This window comes from Aquarana catesbeiana, linkage group LG08, assembly GCF_042186555.1.
Source record: "Aquarana catesbeiana isolate 2022-GZ linkage group LG08, ASM4218655v1, whole genome shotgun sequence".
In the NCBI taxonomy this organism is placed as follows: domain Eukaryota; kingdom Metazoa; phylum Chordata; class Amphibia; order Anura; family Ranidae; genus Aquarana; species Aquarana catesbeiana.
In genome coordinates, this window is record NC_133331.1 from 294,981,557 (window position 1) to 295,000,941 (window position 19,385).

A 19,385-nucleotide genomic window follows, 5' to 3' on the forward strand; every position below is an offset into this window, starting at 1 on the left:
TATAGTTGTAATGTCAGGATTTATAATATTGGTATTCAGTAATCAGTGGAAGATTAAATGTTTACATGAGACAAGTTGCAGAGGTCCCACACCGCTGCCTCCCATCTCCTGAGACTGCACTCAGTGACTTGGGTCTGAGACTATACAGACATATCCCTCCACCCGGCACAGCCAGCAAATAACAGAGCAAGTAACCCCGGGAGAATTGTTCTGTCAGAGGTCTTGCTAGACCCGGGAATGGGGCAGAAGACCCAAGGTACATACCCCAGGTGCCTAGGTCAAGCAACGCCTATGGTGAAAATCAACATTTTGCTGCCAGCTGAACCCCAGAATATCCATAAATCCAGTCTAGATACATAAATTGTGTCTGCAGCACAGAGAAGGAAGATTATCCGAGAGAAATACAGGAATACAGGACGGGGAACACAGCTCAGGAAAGTGACCAGGGGATTACAGGCTGATATCACCCAGTCCCCGCCCTACTCTGGACCAATCAGTGAGCAGTATGGGTGGAGGAATGGATTTAGTGTTAATGACCCACCTTTGCTGATTTTTGTAGGAGTGTCCTCCTCTATAAATGTCCCCGTTATTCCATCCTCCTCCATAGACTGCTGATCATCCCTCACATACGCCTCTTCTTCTGATTTAGGCTCAACTTTAGAATCTCTCAGCTTTCCACTCTGAAGATAAAATACAAATGACATACATTGTAACAATGCAGATAATGTACAGATCCTAATGATACTATCAGTGATTGTTCCTCATCTACCTGATGATGGTGGGGGATGGTGTGATCTTCCTGTTTGGACTCCCGGGAATACAGAGGACGGGGACATCTCTCTGGTGGGTTCCTGGTATTAGGTGATGCCATCATATCCTTGTGTCCTTCTGAAAAGTCCTCCATCACTCCATACTCCTCATCCTCATCTTCATACTCTTCTTTAATGACAATATTATAATCACTCAGGTTTTCACTCTGGATATAAAAGAAATAGACAGTGACATCCTGACACCTTATAGGAACCTGACACACACAATGATACAGTCACCATCCAGACACATCCCTTGTCTGTTACTGGATAATGTCCCAGAATTCCCAGAATCCTCCTCACCTCTCCTGTCAGCAGCTCCATCATCTTCTTGGTGACTTCTAGAATCTTCTGCATGTTGTGTCTCTCAGGTTTTAGGGAGTCACATGGAGGCACTTTGATGGTCATATGATCACCTGACTTCACAAGAGGAGATCTCTGTATTGGAGAACCAATAGGAACATCATGTTAGAATCCCAGAATCCTCCTCACCTCTCCGGTCAGGTCTGTGTTTTAATAATAGAGATAAGAGTGATGTCATGTGACCTCCCAGAATCCTCCTCACCTCTCCGGTCAGGTCTGTGTTTTATTACTAGAGATAAGAGTGATGTCATGTGACCTCCCAGAATCCTCCTCACCTCTCCAGTCAGGTCTGTGTTTTATTAATAGAGATAAGAGTGATGTCATGTGACCTCCCAGAATCCTCCTCACCTCTCCGGTCAGGTCTGTGTTTTATTAATAGAGATAAGAGTGATGTCATGTGACCTCCCAGAATCCTCCTCACCTCTCCGGTCAGGTCTGTGTTTTATTAATAGAGATAAGAGTGATGTCATGTGACCTCCCAGAATCCTCCTACCTCTCCGGTCAGGTCTGTGTTTTATTAATAGAGATAAGAGTGATGTCATGTGACCTCCCAGAATCCTCCTCACCTCTCCGGTCAGCAGGTAGATGATCTCCAGGGTGAGGTTTAGTATCTTCTCAGTCATGTGACTCCGGTCCTCCTCCATCCTCATTGTTCATGTGATCTATACAGGTTCCCTGTAGATCAAAAATTGTTGACAGAAAATGATCTGGACTGTACTGGTTGTACAATATTAGGATGGGGGTAATCTGAGGGTTTCTATCAGGGAAGAACGGTCCCCAGTGTGATTACACATAGAGGAACATTCCTTTTGGCATTTTTGTGATCTGGGAGCCTCTTACTTGGCTTGATGGATCACAAACTCCTTTTTCTACGTAATGTCAGTTTTTGCTAGTTTTTCACAATTCCCTTTATGTCTAAATAAACTCCCCCCCCCCCCCCCCCCCCCCCCCACCATATAAAAGTCATATAAGCCATTAGAAGCCACTGATAAAATGAAGAGAATGTTCCGGCCCCGTAAGTGGGGGAAATGTTCTGCCCCTGAAGGGGTTAATATAGGTTTCCACACTATATATGTGTGTATCATCATCTTCTGGAGATAAAAGACATCACAGTGACTATGGAGGAAGAGGACGGACATGACGGGGGGGTTACTGGGTGTAAATAGAAAATAAGATCTTATTACCTCCTCTGCTGCAACTTCCAACGATGTCTTCGCTCTACTTCCTCCCAACTCAACTTTAACCTGGAACTTCCTGTCTGTAGCTGACATCACTTCCTGTCTTCCATAGAGACTTCTTATCTCTATGGTAGAAGTGAGATCACCACCTGGTGGAGCTCAGAGGAACTGCAGCCCCCGAGAAACGTCTCGTAGTGTGAACATGGCCTTGTGCTGTGTGTGTATGTACTGTATATCCTTATAGATGGGGTCATCTCCACTCCCACCAAGGGGGAGAGAAATATATTACTGCCTAGTCCAGCCTTTCTCATCCAGGGTTCCTTTCAAAGGGTTCTAGGGGTTCCTTGAGCAATAAACAATTTCTGTCTCTCAGTAACAACTGATTCATGATCTGTAAGGAGGGGCAGTCTTCCCACTGATGAAGATGTTAGAATGTCCTTCTATCACTGGCTGCTGATATTAAGGGGTCTTACGCCGATTGTTCACCAATGTAAGGGACCACTAATATAAGGGGGTCCTTCTCCCCTTGGTCTCCAATGTAAGGGACCACTACACTGACCACTGATGTAAGGGGGTCCTTCTCCAATTGGTTAGCAATGTAAGGGACCACTACACTGATATAAGGGGGTCCTTCTCCTTTTGGTCTCCAATGTAATGGACCACTACACTGACCACTGATAAAAGGAGGTCCTTCTCCCATTGGTCTCCAATGTAAGGGACCACTACACTGACCACTGATATTAGGGGATCCTTCTCCCATTGCTCACCAATGTAAGGGACCACTATACTGACCACTGATATAAGGGGGTCCTTCTTCGAATGATAACTATGATAAGGGGTTCTTTGATGGGAAATCCCTAACTCAAGTGTTTCAGTAAACATTTTCACTACTGAAGTGAGAAATAGATGTATTTAATACTTACAAGTGAAATGCTTTCCCCCACAAGGGAACTGAATATGACCCAGGTCTTCTTTTTCTAGTACCGAGGCTGCTTGCCACAGTCACAGTTCCATGCACACCGGCAAACACAGGCTCTGCCTAGGCCTAGGGGATGTCTTTTTGTGGATTTATTGCAGAGACTTGAACGGGAGAGGGATAAGGGTGCAGGGTACTCCAGCAACAGGAGGACCAGCTCTTAAAAGAAATCCTATAGCAGCAGCCTTTGCTGGAGGTAAAGGGAAATGGCCAGTAAACCTTGAACTCTATATGAGCAGCCCCAGTCCTTGCAGCAAGTTCTGGCACTTACTTCCCTTAAACACATGCCTACCTGGGATCCTAATGCTCTGTACACACCACCGGTTTTGCTGTCGGAATAAGCTCTGAAGGTTTTTTGCGACGGAATTCCGCTCAAGCTGTCTTGCATACACACGGTCACACCAAATTCCGACCGTCAAGAACGCAGTGGCGTACAACACGTACGACGGGACAACACGTACGACTTCTTGTACTTGCTTCAGACCATGCCACCGTCATTGAGACGAAATGACCACCGTCATTTTTGGAACATCGGAACAGCATACAGACAAGCGGTTTTTCCGCTCGAAATTTATTCCGTCTGAAAAATATAGAACATGTTCTCTATCTAAGTCTGAATTTTTGACGGAAATAGTCCGATAGGACATACACATGGTCGGATTATACGATGGAAAGCTCCCAACGGCATTAGACTCACCATGTCCTAGGACTAGGGATGAGCCGAATACCCCCCCCCCCGGTTCGCATCAGAACTTGTGAACAGGCTAAAAATTCGTTCGAACAATACAGCAGCAAAATGACATTTCTAAAGGAAAAAAACTGATCACGGCTGTAATGAATTGTCGGGCCTCGTCAATATACATAAAACTCATTGAAAAAAAAATGATTTAAAAAATGTGCGTGGAGGTCCCCCTAAAATCCATACCAGGCCCTTCAGGTCTGGTTGAATATTAAGGGGAACCCTGCGCCAAATGTAAAAATAAAAAAATGGCCACATGATGTCAGAGGGGGGCGGGGTCTCTCGTTTACGTCACCGGGTGGCCCCGTCCTCAGCTATATAACAGCTGTCACCAAAAAGAAGCGTCACTCGGCAGGAGCCTCCGTGGAGGCGGAGCTGTTGAGGCTTTTTTTTTTTCTTTTTTCGGGTCCGTAGGGCGGCGTGAGATGGATTTACATTACGGGACATTTTTTTTTTTTTAATAAAGGACTTGTTCCAAAGTGTCTCTTGTCTTTTTTACTATTTTGACACTTTTTTGTGAAATGGTAGAGGTACAATGTACCCTGTTACCAATTCACATCTGGGGGTCCCCTTGTTAAAGGGGGCTTCCAGATTTCGATAAGCCCCTCCCCTCCGCCCGCAGACCCCCACAACAACCGGGCAAGGGTTGTGGGGATGAGGCCCTTGTCCCCATCAACATGGGGACAAGGTGCTTTGGGGACCCCAAAACATCCTCCCCATGTTGAGGACATGTGGCCTGGTACAGTTCAGGAGGGGGGCCGCTCTCTTGTCCCCCCTCTTTTCCTGCGGCCTGCCAGGCTGCGTGTTCGGATAAGGACCTGGTATGGATTTTGGGGGGGACCCCTACGCCATTTTTAAAAAAAAATTTGGGGCGGGGTTTCCCTTAATTTCTATACCAGACCTGAAGGGCCTAGTATGGATTTTGGGGGGGACCCCCAGCAATTTTATTTTTTATATTTGGTGCGGGGTTCCCCTTAATATTCATACCAGACTCAAAGGGCCTGGTAATGGATTGGGAGGAATCCATGCCGTTTTTTATAATGAGTTTTATCTATATTGCTGAGACCCGACAATTCATTACAGCCGCGATCAGTTTTAAATTACTTTTTTTCCTTTAGAAATGTCATTTTGCTCTCGGACTGTTCTAAACACGGGAAACATGCACCCGTTTACAGGCATACTATAGACACCCCCAGGTACGATATTTAAAGGAATATTACACTTTTATTGTTTCACTTTAAGCATTATTAAAATCACTGCTCCCGAAAAAAACAACCATTTTTAAAACTTTTTTCGGCATTGATACATGTCCCCTGGGGCAGGACCCGGGTCCTCAAACACTTTTTATGACAATAAATTGCATATAAGCCTTTAAAATGAGCATGTTAGTGTCCCATAGACTTTAACGGGGTATATGAGCATGTTAGTGTCCCATAGACTTTAACGGGGTATATGGTTCCGCGAACACCGCATAATGTTCGTTGTTCACCAAAAGTCCGAACAACCAAAGTTTGGCCCGAACTTAAGCCCATCCCTACCTAGGACAGCTGCCGCCCACTCCGGCGTCCATGGGCCGCTCTACAGTAAGGGAGAAAAAGGATCCTTCTCCAGACCAGTGTTCCCAGGTCATGACCTTGAGCAAATAGTTACGTTCCTTTAGGTCCTCAGCCAAGCACACACTGAGGCCTAGCAACAGCTCTTCAGTAGACACACCTACAGGGCAAAGAACCAGTCTGAGCAAGCCTTCCAAACATTTATCTTCTCCCCAGCCATATTCTAGGTGCTACCTCCCAAGGATTGGCTGAGGTCAGGTAAATATTCATAACTTTAGTGGCTGACCCTCCCAGCTATTTCTGAAAGCTTCTTCCAGAGGCATGCAGGAGCAATCAACGACCCAGTTTAGGGAAACCTGACAGACCACAAAATACAGATTGCAACTCCACTGAGTACCCCAGAGCCAAAAACTACATTTAGCCTGACTAGAGCAGGGTACTACATAAGCAAGTAGGCAGGTGCAGTCTGCTTTCTCCACTACAGGTGGCACTCAAGCACAGCGGCATTGCAGAGGGAAAGGAAGTCAAGAGAAATGTAGTTAATCTATGGTTGCTTGGTTTACAGGGGCAGCTATCTGATTGAATGCTAGCGCCTCATGTGACTCTGGTGGCCATCTTGGGCCAGGCAGAGTCTATTTAAGACCCTGGCTCCCAATTTCGAGTGTGGCTAGAGTAGAGACAGGATACCTGTCTGGCAGGGAAAGTGCTTAGCATCAGGGAGAGGTTCTGGAGGAGTAGGGAAAATGCAGGGTTATGCCACCATCCTATCTGGAAGCCTACCCACTTAGGTCTGCACCGGCCAGGCCGCATTCCACCACTCAAGTCAGATGCTGCTGGCACACCCGAGGCCTACTTCTACTGACACGTCTCTGTTTCATGCTGTGAGTGTTTCCAGTCGGGACGCCGTCCTGCCGGGCCTGTTCTGTATTGAGAAACTACAGTTCCAATATATTCCTGTTTCCCTGCACTGGGACTAAATATTTTTCTACTGCCACACCACACTGCACTTACCCACAAGCATGCAGGGAGAGCAAAGAGCAATACAGGGTATTGTGTTCAGAAAGGTTCCTCTGACAAGCTGGGGCTATTACAATTAATATGTCCTAAGATGGGTGGGACATGGCTCCATCCTTGTTTCTGGCGGAATTCATTGAGACGATAATGATCATTCACACGGGTTTGTTACTTTCAGAAGTTCCTCTGGAGAAGTACACGCAATATATCTGCTTTATCAAAACTGAATGTTTGATAAATAAAATGGCTGTTGCATTTTCCCCTTCAGTCTTCTCCTATTGGTTACCAATGTAAGGGACTTCTACACTGACCACTAATATAAGAGGGTCCTTCTCCCATTGGTCACCAATATAAGGGACCACTACACTGACCACTAGGGATGAGCTTCGAGTTCGAGTCGAACTCATGTTCGACTCGAACATTGGCTGTTCGCAAGTTCGCCGAACAGCGAACAATTTGGGGTGTTCGCGGCAAATTCGAATGCCGCGGAACACCCTTTAAAAGTCTATGGGAGAAATCAAAAGTGCTTAAAGGCTAATATGCAAGTTATTGTCATAAAAAGTGTTTGGGGACCTGGGTCCTGCCCCAGGGGACATGGATCAATGCAAAAAAAAGTTTTAAAAACGGCCGTTTTTTCAGGAGCAGTGATTTTAATAATGCTTAAAGTCAAACAATAAAAGTGTAATATCCCTTTAAATTTCGTACCTGGGGGGTGTCTATAGTATGCCTGTAAAGGGGCGCATGTTTCCTGTGTTTAGAACAGTCTGACAGCAAAATGACATTTTGAAGGAAAAAACTCATTTAAAACTACCCGCGGCTATTGCATTGCCGACAATACACATAGAAGTTCATTGATAAAAACGGCATGGGAATTCCCCAAAGGGGAACCCCGAACCAAAATTAAAAAAAAAAAATGACGTGGGAGTCCCCCTAAATTCCATACCAGGCCCTTCAGGTCTGGTATGGATATTAAGGGGAACCCCGGCCAAAATGTAAAAAAAAAAATGACGTGGGGTTCCCCCTAAATTCCATACCAGACCCTTCAGGTCTGGTATGGATTTTAAGGGGAACCCCGAGCCAAAAAAAAAAAAAAACCGGCGTGGGGTCCCCCCAAAAATCCATATCAGACCCTTATCCGAGCACGCAACCTGGCAGGCCGCAGGAAAAAGAGGGGGGGACGAGAGTGCGGCCCCCCCCCTCCTGAACCGTACCAGGCCACATGCCCTCAACATTGGGAGGGTGCTTTGGGGTAGCCCCCCAAAACACCTTGTCCCCATTTTGATGAGGACAAGGGCCTCATCCCCACAACCCTGGCCGGTGGTTGTGGGTTGTGGGGGTCTGCGGGCGGGGGGCTTATCGGAATCTGGAAGCCCCCTTTAACAAGGGGACCCCCAGATCCCAGCCCCCCCCTGTGTGAAATGGTAAGGGGGTACAAAAGTACCCCTACCATTTCACTAAAAAACTGTCAAAAATGTTAAAAATGACAAGAGACAGTTTTTGACAATTCCTTTATTTAAATACTTCTTCTTTCTTCTATCTTCCTTCATCTTCTGGTTCTTCTGGCTCTTCTGGTTCTTCCTCCGGCGTTCTCGTCCAGCATCTCCTCCGGGGCGTCTTCTATCTTCTTCTCCTCGGGCCGCTCCGCAGCCATGGCATGGGGGGAGGCTCCCGCTCTTCTCTTCTTCTTCATCTTCTTCTCTTCTTCTTTTCTTCTCTTCTTCATTTTCTTCTCCGGGCCGCTCCTCACACATGCTAGCATAGCGGGAGGCTCCCGCTGTGTGACGGCGCTCCTCGTCTGACAGTTCTTAAATAACGGGGGGCGGGGCCACCCGGTGACCCCGCCCCCCTCTGACGCACGGTGACTTGACGGGACTTCCCTGTGACGTCACGGGGAATGCCACAGGGAAGTCCCGTCATGTCCCGTGCGTCAGAGGGGGGCGGGGTCACCGGGTGGCCCCGCCCCCCGTTATTTAAGAACTGTCAGACGAGGAGCGCCGTCACACAGCGGGAGCCTCCCTTCATGCCAGCATGGATGCGGAGCGGCCCGGAGAAGAAAATGAAGAAGAGAAGAAGAGAAGAAGAGAAGAAGATGAAGAAGAAGAGAAGAGCGGGAGCCTCCCCCCATGCCATGGGTGCGGAGCGGCCCGAGGAGAAGAAGATAGGAGACGCCGCGGAGGAGATGCTGGACGAGAACGCCGGAGGAAGAACCAGAAGAGCCAGAAGAACCAGAAGATGAAGGAAGATAGAAGAAAGAAGAAGTATTTAAATAAAGGAATTGTCAAAAACTGTCTCTTGTCATTTTTAACATTTTTGACAGTTTTTTAGTGAAATGGTAGGGGTACTTTTGTACCCCCTTACCATTTCACACAGGGGGGGGGGCCGGGATCTGGGGGTCCCCTTGTTAAAGGGGGCTTCCAGATTCCGATAAGCCCCCCGCCCGGAGACCCCCACAACCACCGGCCAGGGTTGTGGGGATGAGGCCCTTGTCCTCATCAACATGGGGACAAGGTGTTTTGGGGGGCTACCCCAAAGCACCCTCCCAATGTTGAGGGCATGTGGCCTGGTACGGTTCAGGAGGGAGGGGGGGCCGCACTCTCGTCCCCCCCTCTTTTCCTGCGGCCTGCCAGTTTGCGTGCTCGGATAAGGGTCTGGTATGGAATTTAGGAGGAACCCCACGTCATTTTTTTTTTTTAATTTTGGCCGGGGTTCCCCTTAATATCCATACCAGACCTGAAGGGCCTGGTATAGAATTTAGGGGGACTCCCACGTCATTTTTTTTTTTTTAAATTTTGGTTCGGGGTTCCCCTTTGGGGAATTCCCATGCCGTTTTTATCAATGAACTTCTATGTGTATTGTCGGCAATGCAATAGCCGCGGGTAGTTTTAAATGAGTTTTTTCCTTCAAAATGTCATTTTGCTGTCAGACTGTTCTAAACACAGGAAACATGCGCCCCTTTACAGGCATACTATAGACACCCCCCAGGTACGAAATTTAAAGGGATATTACACTTTTATTGTTTGACTTTAAGCATTATTAAAATCACTGCTCCTGAAAAAACGGCCGTTTTTAAAACTTTTTTTTTGCATTGATCCATGTCCCCTGGGGCAGGACCCAGGTCCCCAAACACTTTTTATGACAATAACTTGCATATTAGCCTTTAAAATTAGCACTTTTGATTATTCATGTTCGTGTCCCATAGACTTTAACGGTGTTCGCGTGTGTTCGAACGAACTTTTTTCCTGTTCGCGTGTTCTGGTGCGAACCGAACAGGGGGGTGTTCGGCTCATCCCTACTGACCACTGATATAAGTGGGTCCTTCTCCCATTGGTCACCACTGTAAGGGATCACTACACTGATATAAGAGGGTCCTTTTCCCATTGGTCAGCAGTGTAACGGATCACTACACTATCCACTGATATAAGATGGTCCTTCTCCTATTGGTCACCAATATAAGAGACCAGTACACTGACCTCTGATATAAGGGGGTCCTTCTACCATTGGTCACCCTTATAAGGGACCACTACACTGATATAAGAGGGTCCTTCTCCCATTGGTCACCACCCCCTTATATTAAAGTAGTGGTCCCTTACTATAAGGGGGTCCTTCTCCCATTGGTCACCGATATAAGAGACCACTACGCTGACCACTAATATAAGGGGGTCCTTTTCCCATTGGTCACCAATGTAAGGGACCTCTACACTGACCACTGATATAAGGGCATTCTTCTCCCATTGGTCACCAATGTAGTGGACCACTACACTGACCTCTAATATAAGGGGGTCCTTCCCCCATTGGTCACCATTGTAAGGAACCACTACACTGACCACTGATATAAGGGGGTCCTTCTCCCACTGGTCACCAATTTTAGGGACCACTACACTGACCACTGATATAAGTGGGTCATTCTCACACTGGTCACCAATTTTAGGGACCACTACACTGTCCGCTGATATAAGGGTTTTTTTTTTTCCCATTGGTCACGGTGATAGACCTAACCAAGATAGGGGCATCTGGAGAGGACTAGGAGCAAGCCACTTACTCACTGACTATGGCCCAGGGAGAGAGCAGATCATTCTTTAATGATCTGTTCACTTAATGGACACTGAGAACGTGGTTTGGATTACTTCAGATGGGACAGTAATATTTATCCACAATATCTCCCAGGAAATATATAAAGACTATTCCTGGTTTGTTAGATTCTGAACTATACATGTTAATTGAAAGAGCTGGGCACCATGATCTGCATTTCATGTTCTTCAATGTAGGACCCGAACAGTCTGCTATTGAGGTCTCCTGCTATAGTCTGTTGCCTAGGCTGAGGAGGGAGGAGAGCACTGTTTGTATTGTTAATTGTGTAAAATTTGAACACCTTTTGTCTCTCCTAGCAAACCCTTGTGGGATGTGTTTATACTTATGATAATGTATCCTTTGTATTCAGTGTTGTAGGGGCCAAATAGTCTAGTCATCCATGTGGCCAATTAAGGTAATGTTTATAGTATGTCAGTTGTAATGATGTTTCTGGTTACAGTTTGTATTGTTAGGGTAATATAATCAGGAGGGGGGAATGTCCTCCTGTGGTATATATTAGGTGTGAGTTTGTTCAAATAAACGTTCCATGTTCCTACAAGCTAGTGTCAACTAGTGTTGTACGGGCGCCTAAAATATCTGATTTATGATGTTCAGACTGGAGGAGGCTGTATACTGATGGAAGCATTCAAGCTGAGTGGGACGGGTTCCATGACATTTGGTGGCAAGCCGTGGGATGCTTCCTGCAGTCTGGGACATCCAAACCTCCACCGGGATCCAAGGTCTGGATAGCAGAAGAGGAGAGATACAGATACCAGCCACCATGGAAGAGGAATTTGGAAGGAGGTTGCGAGAGAGGCAGATACGGCACAGAGGACCAGTATCAGAGCAGGTCCTGCTGGGATGGTATGATTCTATCCACTGCGAACTCTTGAAGGAAACTCTAGCCCATGAACAGCGCCACCAGGGAAAAATTCTCCCCTCCATCCAGGAAAGGTACCGGTCGCAGTATGGATTGAGGGTGCTGTTTTTGGGAGAAGCAGGCTAGTCTGGGCAGAGATGCGGTTGGACGAGAGCTACAGAGCCCTCCAGTGGCACGTATCCCAAGCATGCCCTTGGATAGTGGAAGACAGCCCAACGGAAGGCTTTGGGTACGGTGGCCTGAGACTGCTGTATGTGAAGCTGTCAGGGGAACCTAACTGTGGGAGCAATTTGGAGTGGCGCTTGGACGAAGTCATGGATTTCAGAGAAAAGATATTGAATATCTCAGAAGTGCACTGAAAGATATAGAGTTTCTCGCCATTCAAGAATGTGAGCTGGAGATCGCCTATAGATGTCTGCTAGAATCTGCTCAGCGCCAGGGCTGGGCTACCTTTGCCTGGGACTATCCAGAAGTACCAGCCGACAGTCCTCGCTACAGTGTCAGCAATGGAGCAGAGTAACAGTGTGCTTTGCCCATCTCCACCCACAGGTATGGAAGCAGAGGTCTTATGGAGGATGCAGCAAGTGTTGACTGACCCTAACTAACCTGTTTCCTGCACAGGATGAGCTTGGATGGAGAAATGCATCTGTCCAATGGCAGTTCAAGGGCTCAGGAAGCTGCCCTCATTCCCCAGACATGGATCACAGAAAGCATGGATTTACTTTACTTTTCATCTGAGGATGTTTTGGATGATGAGTCACCTGCCAAAGTGTTGGCACTGGGCCCAAGGCCGCATGCCCTGGACTTTTAGCAATTCCAGAGACTGGGGATTTAATAGACTTTTCTGCAGAGGAGGAACCACCTAACGAATCCCCAGCAGAAGTGCTGGCAGCAGGACAGAGTACTGCAGACCCCTGCTCCACACCCGTGGCAGTTTCGGAGGCCCGAGGTGAGAAGGTAGAGGTTCTTCTTCCCCAGTGGATTTCAAAGATGCAGGGAGGGGAAGCAGCCATTCCCCCTCCCAACAAGGATTTGTGCACCTGGGAGACAGTACCAGATAAAGGGAGTCCCAGCAGCAGAAGGTGCCCCAGAGTGATGACACCAACCCAGCTGAAGCGCTGGCAACCGGACAGAGGGTCCAAGACCTCTGCCCCACAACTGCAGCAGTGCTGGTGGCCCAGGGTGAGGAGGTGGCGGTCACTCCCGAGCAGCAGATCAGGATCCAGGGGGAGAAGGGATAGAAGGTTGTTGTCTTCCCACCACAAGTCAGCCAGAGTGGAGGAAACTGTCTTCCCTGCCCAACAGTTAGCCGGAGCGGATGAGGTGAGCACTGAAGTGCTAACAGGGCAGAACACTACTCTGCACACAACAATCCACTCCACAGAAGCTGATCTGGTGTCGGTGGATGGGCCTGCGGTCTCTACTAACAGAAACCCAGCAGAAGTGCTGGCAACAGGGCAGAGTGCTACCAACCTCTGCCCAGCACCGGCAACAACTGCGGAGTTCATACGGATTGACTATGTGAGCTCACTCTGTCCGACTAACGCATGTCCATACCAGGTGGTGGTCTGGGACCTTGTTAGTCGAATTTTGATAGGGGAGAAATGTGACAGACCTAACCTAGATAGGGGCTTCTGGAGAAGACTAGGAGCAAGCCTCTTACCCACTGACTATGGCCCAGGGAGAGAACAGATCATTCTCTAATGATGGACCACCATTTAATGAACACTAAGAACGTGGTTTGGCTTACTTCAGATGGGAAGTAATATTTATCCACAATATCTTCCAGGAAATATATAAAGACTATTCCTGGTTTGTTTACTTCTGAACTATACATGTTAATTGATATAGCTGATCACATTGGCCTCTGTTTATGTTCTTCAATGTAGGAGCCAAACAGTCTGCATTTGAGGTCTCCTGCTATAGTCTGTTGTCTACTAGGCTGAGGAGGGGGAAATCACTGTTTGTATTGTTAATTGTGCTAATTGGAACACCTTTTGTCTCTCCTAGCAAATCCTTGTGGGATGTGTTTATACTTATGATAATGTGTCCTTTGTATTCACTGTTGTAGGGGCCGAATAGTCTAGCCATCCAGGTGGCCAATTAAAGTGATTGTAAAGGATCGTTTTTAATTTTTTTTAAATAACAAACATATCATACTTACCTCCCCTGTGCAGCTCGTTTTGCACAGGGTGGCCCCCGAACCTCCTCTTCTGGGGTCCCCCGGCGGCTCTTGCGGCTCCTCCCCGCATCAGATAACCCCCTAGGAGAAGCACTCTCCTGAGGGGGTTACCTTGCGGGCGTGCTCCCGAGTCCAGCATTGATTGACAGCAGCAGGAGCTAATGGCTGCGCTGCTATCAATCCATCCAATCAAGAGCCGGGACCCCATGGAGAGAGGGACAGCATGTCCCCGTTGAGGAGATGAAGGGGCTCAGGTAAGTAAAACGGGGGGGGGGGGGGGGTGGGTGGGGGTGGTGACTGCCAGGTGTTTTTTCACCTTAATGCATAGGATGCATTAAAGCAGAGTTCCACTCAAATTTTGAACAATATCTGTATGTATTCTCTTCCTTGCCTAGATGCTGACATGCCGTTTAAAAAAATTTAAATCGCCGTAATTACCTTTTATTTTTCTATTCTTCTTAGCACTTCCTGGTTCTCCTCCCATGGGAGTAGGCGTGTTTCTAGCCTCTCCCAGACTCCTGGGAGCTAGTCTCAGGCTTCCCAGGATGCCACTGAGCATGTGCGGGAAGGAGCGGTGAATGCTGGGAGCACAGCATTCACCACATCCAGGAAATAAATGCTTGTGGGTTTCAAATGCCCACAATGAAGATGGAAACCGCCTGCAGTGAATAATATAAGTTATTCTTTCCGACAAAATCTGACACAGGCGGACATATTACACACAATATGTGAGTATGTAATGCTGAGAAGAAAAGTTTGTGAATGAACTCAAAAAAAAAAAGAAAAAACGATAGATAGGTGGACCCCCGCTTTAAGGTGAAAAAACATGAAGGTTTATAACCACTTTAAGGTAATGTGTATAGTATGTCAGTTGTTGTAATTATGTTTCTGGTTATAGTTTGTATTGTTAAGGTAATATGATTAGGAGGGGGGAATGTCCTCCTGTGGTATATATTTGGTGCGAGCTTGTTCAAATAAACGTTCCATGTTGCAGGTTTGTAACTGAGCTAGTCTCCCCTGGTTTTTAGTTACAACATGTGGCTGTAATATCTGGTATCTGAAGGTCCAGACTGGAGGAAGCAGTGTACTGACGGGAGCACTCAAGCAGAGTGTTGGAAGAGGTTCCTTGACAGTCACCAATGTAAGCGACCACTACACTGACCACTGATATAAGGGGGTCCTTCTCCCATTGGTCACCAATGTAAGGGACCACTACACTGACCACTGATATAAGGGGGTCCTTCTCCCATTGGTCACCAATGTAAGGGACCACTACACTTACCACTGATATAAGGGGGTCCTTCTCTCATTGGTCACCAATATAAGGGACCACTACACTGACCACTGATATAAGGTGGTTCTTCTCCCATTGGTCACCGATGTAAGGGACCACTACACTGACCACTGATATAAGGGGGTCCTTCTCTCATTGGTCACCAATATAAGGGACCACTACACTGACCACTGATATAAGGGGGTCCTTCTCTCATTGGTCACCAATATAAGGGACCACTACACTGACCACTGATATAAGGGGGTCCTTCTCTCATTGGTCACCAATATAAGGGACCACTACACTGACCACTGATATAAGGGGGTCCTTCTCTCATTGGTCACCGATGTAAGGGACCACTACACTGACCACTGATATAAGGGGGTCCTTCTCTCATTGGTCACCAATGTAAGGAACCACTACACTGACCACTGATATAAGGGGGTCCTTCTCTCATTGGTCACCAATATAAGGAACCACTACACTGACCACTGATATAAGGGTGTCCTTCTCTCATTGGTCACCGATGTAAGGGACCACTACACTGACCACTGATATAAGGGGGTCCTTCTCTCATTGGTCACCAATGTAAGGAACCACTACACTGACCACTGATATAAGGGGGTCCTTCTCTCATTGGTCACCAATATAAGGAACCACTACACTGACCACTGATATAAGGGTGTCCTTCTCTCATTGGTCACCAATATAAGGAACCACTACACTGACCACTGATATAAGGGTGTCCTTCTCTCATTGGTCACCAATATAAGGAACCACTACACTGACCACTGATATAAGGGGGTCCTTCTCTCATTGGTCACCAATGTAGGGAACCACTACACTGACCTCTATGGATGAGCTCCTTGTTTCATTTTTTAAAGTAGGGGTGAGCATTTTGAACTGAACATTGGATTTTCAGGCCCCCTTCAGTTTGAATCGTGCATAATACCGTATATAGAAGCGATCGTTCTACCACCCCTTTCCATTGTCACAAATATTTAAAGGAAGCAGCTGGTTCTTGCACCCGTCAAATCTCTGGAAACTGCTGACCTCACGGGGATGGCAGTAAAACCACTGCCCAAATATGACCACTGGGCAATGTCTCCACTATCTCCTGCCTTTCCTTATAGAGCTGATAACAGCTCGGGGATCTGTCATTCAGCTTGTGGTACCTTCAGGTACTATGTAACCCGTACCCATTCATGTCGGTGGGGGTCAGTATCTTATTATTAAAAGGAAGCTTCCAGATTTCAATAAACTTTCTACTGGAAGACCCCAACAACCACCGGCAAGGGTTGTAGGGAAGAGGGCCTCGATAAATTCTGGCCTTCATTTATTTAACGCAGTGATTTTCTTGGCTCGTCAGCTCCACCTAGTGGCCATAATGTGGCATTTTTCCTGAAAGGCCTAAGTCAGGAAAAAGAGCGGAATATGACTTTATGGCCACTAGATGGGGCGAACGATTATAGGAAGTTAATTAAAATACTGCCAGAATTTGTCACGGCTGGAGGAAAATAGACCTCTATGTGTTTTTACACCACAAAATGTACTCAGCCAATGAGAGGTAATGACTCCATTTTTATTTTAAAAGGCCTAAAGGACTGCCTTTTAAATGGTGGCGTTAACGTGTTTCGTCCTGGAAGACGACTTGAGAAAACAGACCTCTTGCAGAGTTTGCACCACAAAATGTACTCAGCCAATGAGAGGTAATGACTCCATTTTTATTTTTCTCCTGCTATCAATGACCAACACGGTACAACACTTCATCCATGTCTTTGGTGATCTCTGATCTCCTTATCAACTGTTTCTTACATGATGAAGATCAGCCATGGAGTATATCTGAGGTGTATATCAGGGTGTGCTTCTTCCCCACATGTCCAGCAACATTCATATACAAGACATTTCCCGCACTCACTAATACACCTCGAGGGTTGTGTGGGACCCCTGATGTACAGGAAGACAGGACTTCAGGGAGGAACATTTCCCTCACTCAAGACAGGAATACGGCTTTTTCCCGGTGTGAGATCTCTGATGTGTGACAAGTTGTGATTCTTTTACAAAACATTTTCCGCACTCAGGAAGTTACTTCTCCCCCGTGTGCAATCTCTGATGTTTGTAAAGATTGGACTTATCTGAAAAACATTTCCCGCACTCTGGACAGGGAAACGGCTTCTCCCCCGTGTGAGACCTCTGATGTGTGATAAGATAGGACTTCTTTGAAAATAATTTCCCGCACACGGGGCAGGTGTGCGCCTTCTCACCTGTGTGCAATCTCTGATGATTATTAAGAAAGGACTTATCCGAAAAACATTTCCCGCACTCAGCACAAGAAAATGGCTTCTCCCCCGTGTGAGACCTCAGATGTATGGAGAGATTGGACTTCTTTGAAAAACATTTCATGCACTCAGGACAGGAATACGGCTTCTCCCCCGTGTGAGACCTGTGGTGTCTGCTGAGGCTGGATTTCTTTGAAAAACTTTTCCCGCACTCAGAACAAGAAAACGGCTTCTCCCCCGTGTGAGATCTCTGATGTGTGACAAGGTCTGATTTTTGTATAAAACATTTCTCGCAATCAGAACAGGAATACAGCTTCTCCCCCGTGTGCAATCTCCGATGATTGTAAAGATTGGACTTATCCGAAAAACTTTTCCCGCACTCGGGACAGGAAAACGGCTTCTCTCCCGTGTGTGATCTCTGATGTATGGAAAGATACCACTTGTTTGAAAAAGATTTCCCACACACTGGACAAGGATACGGCTTCTCTCCCGTGTGAGATCTCTGATGATTATAAAGAAAGGACTTCACTGAAAAACATTTCCCGCACTCAGAACAGGAATACGGCTTCTCCCCTGTGTGAGATCTCTGATGAATGGAGAGATTGGACTTCTTTGAAAAACATTTCCCACACTCGGGGCAGGAATGTGGCTTCTCTCCCGTGTGAGATCTTTTATGCTCATTAAGACCCGATTTGAAACGGAAACTCTTCCCGCACTCAGTACAGGGAAACTTCTTATTTGTTGGAAGGGCGGCACCGTCCCTCACAGTCTGAGGTTCATTTGAGGTAGTCGGGTTTTCTCCTGGACTATACTGTGTGATGTCCTCATCTTCTACTTTACAGTCTGGAGACAAAGTGAGACAATCCTCTGAGGTTTTCCTCATCTCCCGTCCATGTACTAAAATAGAAATACAAAGATTATTACTAGACATAAGCTGATTGGTTCCCCTAAACCAGGACTCCGCCCACATCAGGCAGCTTTGTCTCTGAGGATCTTACAATTCCCCCCTCAAGGTAACTAGTAAATGGGTCCTCTGATCTCCTACCAGTTCATTTCTTTATTCATGGACCTTAGTCAGAGAGTGAGGAAACAACGAGAACTGTCTTTTATAGGAGTGACAGTGATGAGGGGTGTGACGGGAGTCACTTTGGGTGGGGGGGGGCTTGTGGAACTCAGCTTACCTTGGATGAGCTCTGGAATCTCCTTGTCCAGCTCCCCCGGCCCTTCTATATGTGTAAGTCACCCTGTGTCTGATCTGCACCAATTAGACTCACTGTACAATCTATATATATATCTATCTATATATATATATAGATATATATATATAGATATATATATATCTATATATATATATCTATATATATATATATATAGATATATATATTATAGTATAGTATATTGTCTCATATACTGTTGTAGACTCTTTACCAGATCGTTTGAGGTGTGGCTGTATCCCAGTGTTCTATTGTTTGTGTCTGCCTTGGGAGCAACCTATTATGGGATGTACATGTCTATGTGGATTAGCTGTGAGGAGGGAAGGGGGGAATTCCTGTGTTGCTATGGCCATTTGTATAGTGACTTTATTGCAATAATACAGATTTAGGTTTAGTAAGAGCATATTTTTACAAAGGCTTTCCTCCCCCATTCATTGATATGTTAATAAACCAGTTGGATAGGTCTTGGAGCTGAGACAGGAAGTTGTCAGCAGGATGTGATGTAAGCAGGAGATTTAGCTTTTGAAAGAGACATGTGTTCGGAAAAGAGATGTGTTTGGAAGGACAATGAGGAAAGACATGGCTACCAGGAGCTGGAGAGTTTTGGAGACGCTTTTGAGTTGGACTGAGAAAGGAACTATGAAGGACATTACATCCTAAACCCCAAGTTGAGTAACCGTTTAGGTTACTTAATGCGTACATATTGTACATGCTTATATTTGTAGGCATATTTTTGTATGCTATGAGTTGTGTTGTATTGTGTATCCTACAGTTGTATGTGCAGCTTTCCTGTTTAGTAAAGTCTAAGCTTCTTTGGTTTTACCGCAAGAATCTGTAATAGCTAGACGCAAAGCATA

The 19,385-nt window shown here is 46.4% G+C and overlaps 2 protein-coding genes across 2 annotated transcripts in view; both read right to left on the bottom strand.

The window, feature by feature from the left end:
- Nucleotides 1-464: 464 nt before the first annotated feature.
- On the bottom strand, nt 465-2,449 carry LOC141104928 (uncharacterized). Its single transcript, XM_073594734.1, has 5 exons — nt 2,357-2,449; nt 1,739-1,847; nt 1,113-1,247; nt 770-976; nt 465-680 (listed from the first exon to the last, which is right to left on the bottom strand). The coding sequence occupies exons 2-5, from the start codon at nt 1,820-1,822 to the stop codon at nt 480-482; spliced, it is 627 nt and encodes a 208-aa protein (XP_073450835.1). The 5' UTR covers nt 1,823-1,847; nt 2,357-2,449; the 3' UTR covers nt 465-479.
- A 14,289-nt stretch (nt 2,450-16,738) lies between these two features.
- Nucleotides 16,739-19,385, bottom strand: part of LOC141106816 (uncharacterized) — an 84,422-nt gene continuing 81,775 nt past the window's right edge. Inside the window, exon 12 of the mRNA XM_073597744.1 lies at nt 16,739-18,211. Within this exon, the coding sequence (XP_073453845.1) occupies nt 17,121-18,211 (1,091 nt within the window). The 3' untranslated portion in view covers nt 16,739-17,120. The remainder of the gene's footprint in view (nt 18,212-19,385) is intronic.

Excerpts from the sequence above, each read along its gene's own strand:
- LOC141104928 (XM_073594734.1), bottom strand. The coding sequence starts at position 1,822 with ATGAGGATGGAGGAGGACCGGAGTCACATGACTGAGAAGATACTAAAC. Across the intron at positions 977-1,112 it reads TGGAGCTGCTGACAGGAGAG|AGTGAAAACCTGAGTGATTA; the intron begins GTGAGGAGGATT and ends TTTTATATCCAG. Across the intron at positions 681-769 it reads CCATCCCCCACCATCATCAG|AGTGGAAAGCTGAGAGATTC; the intron begins GTAGATGAGGAA and ends TTTTATCTTCAG.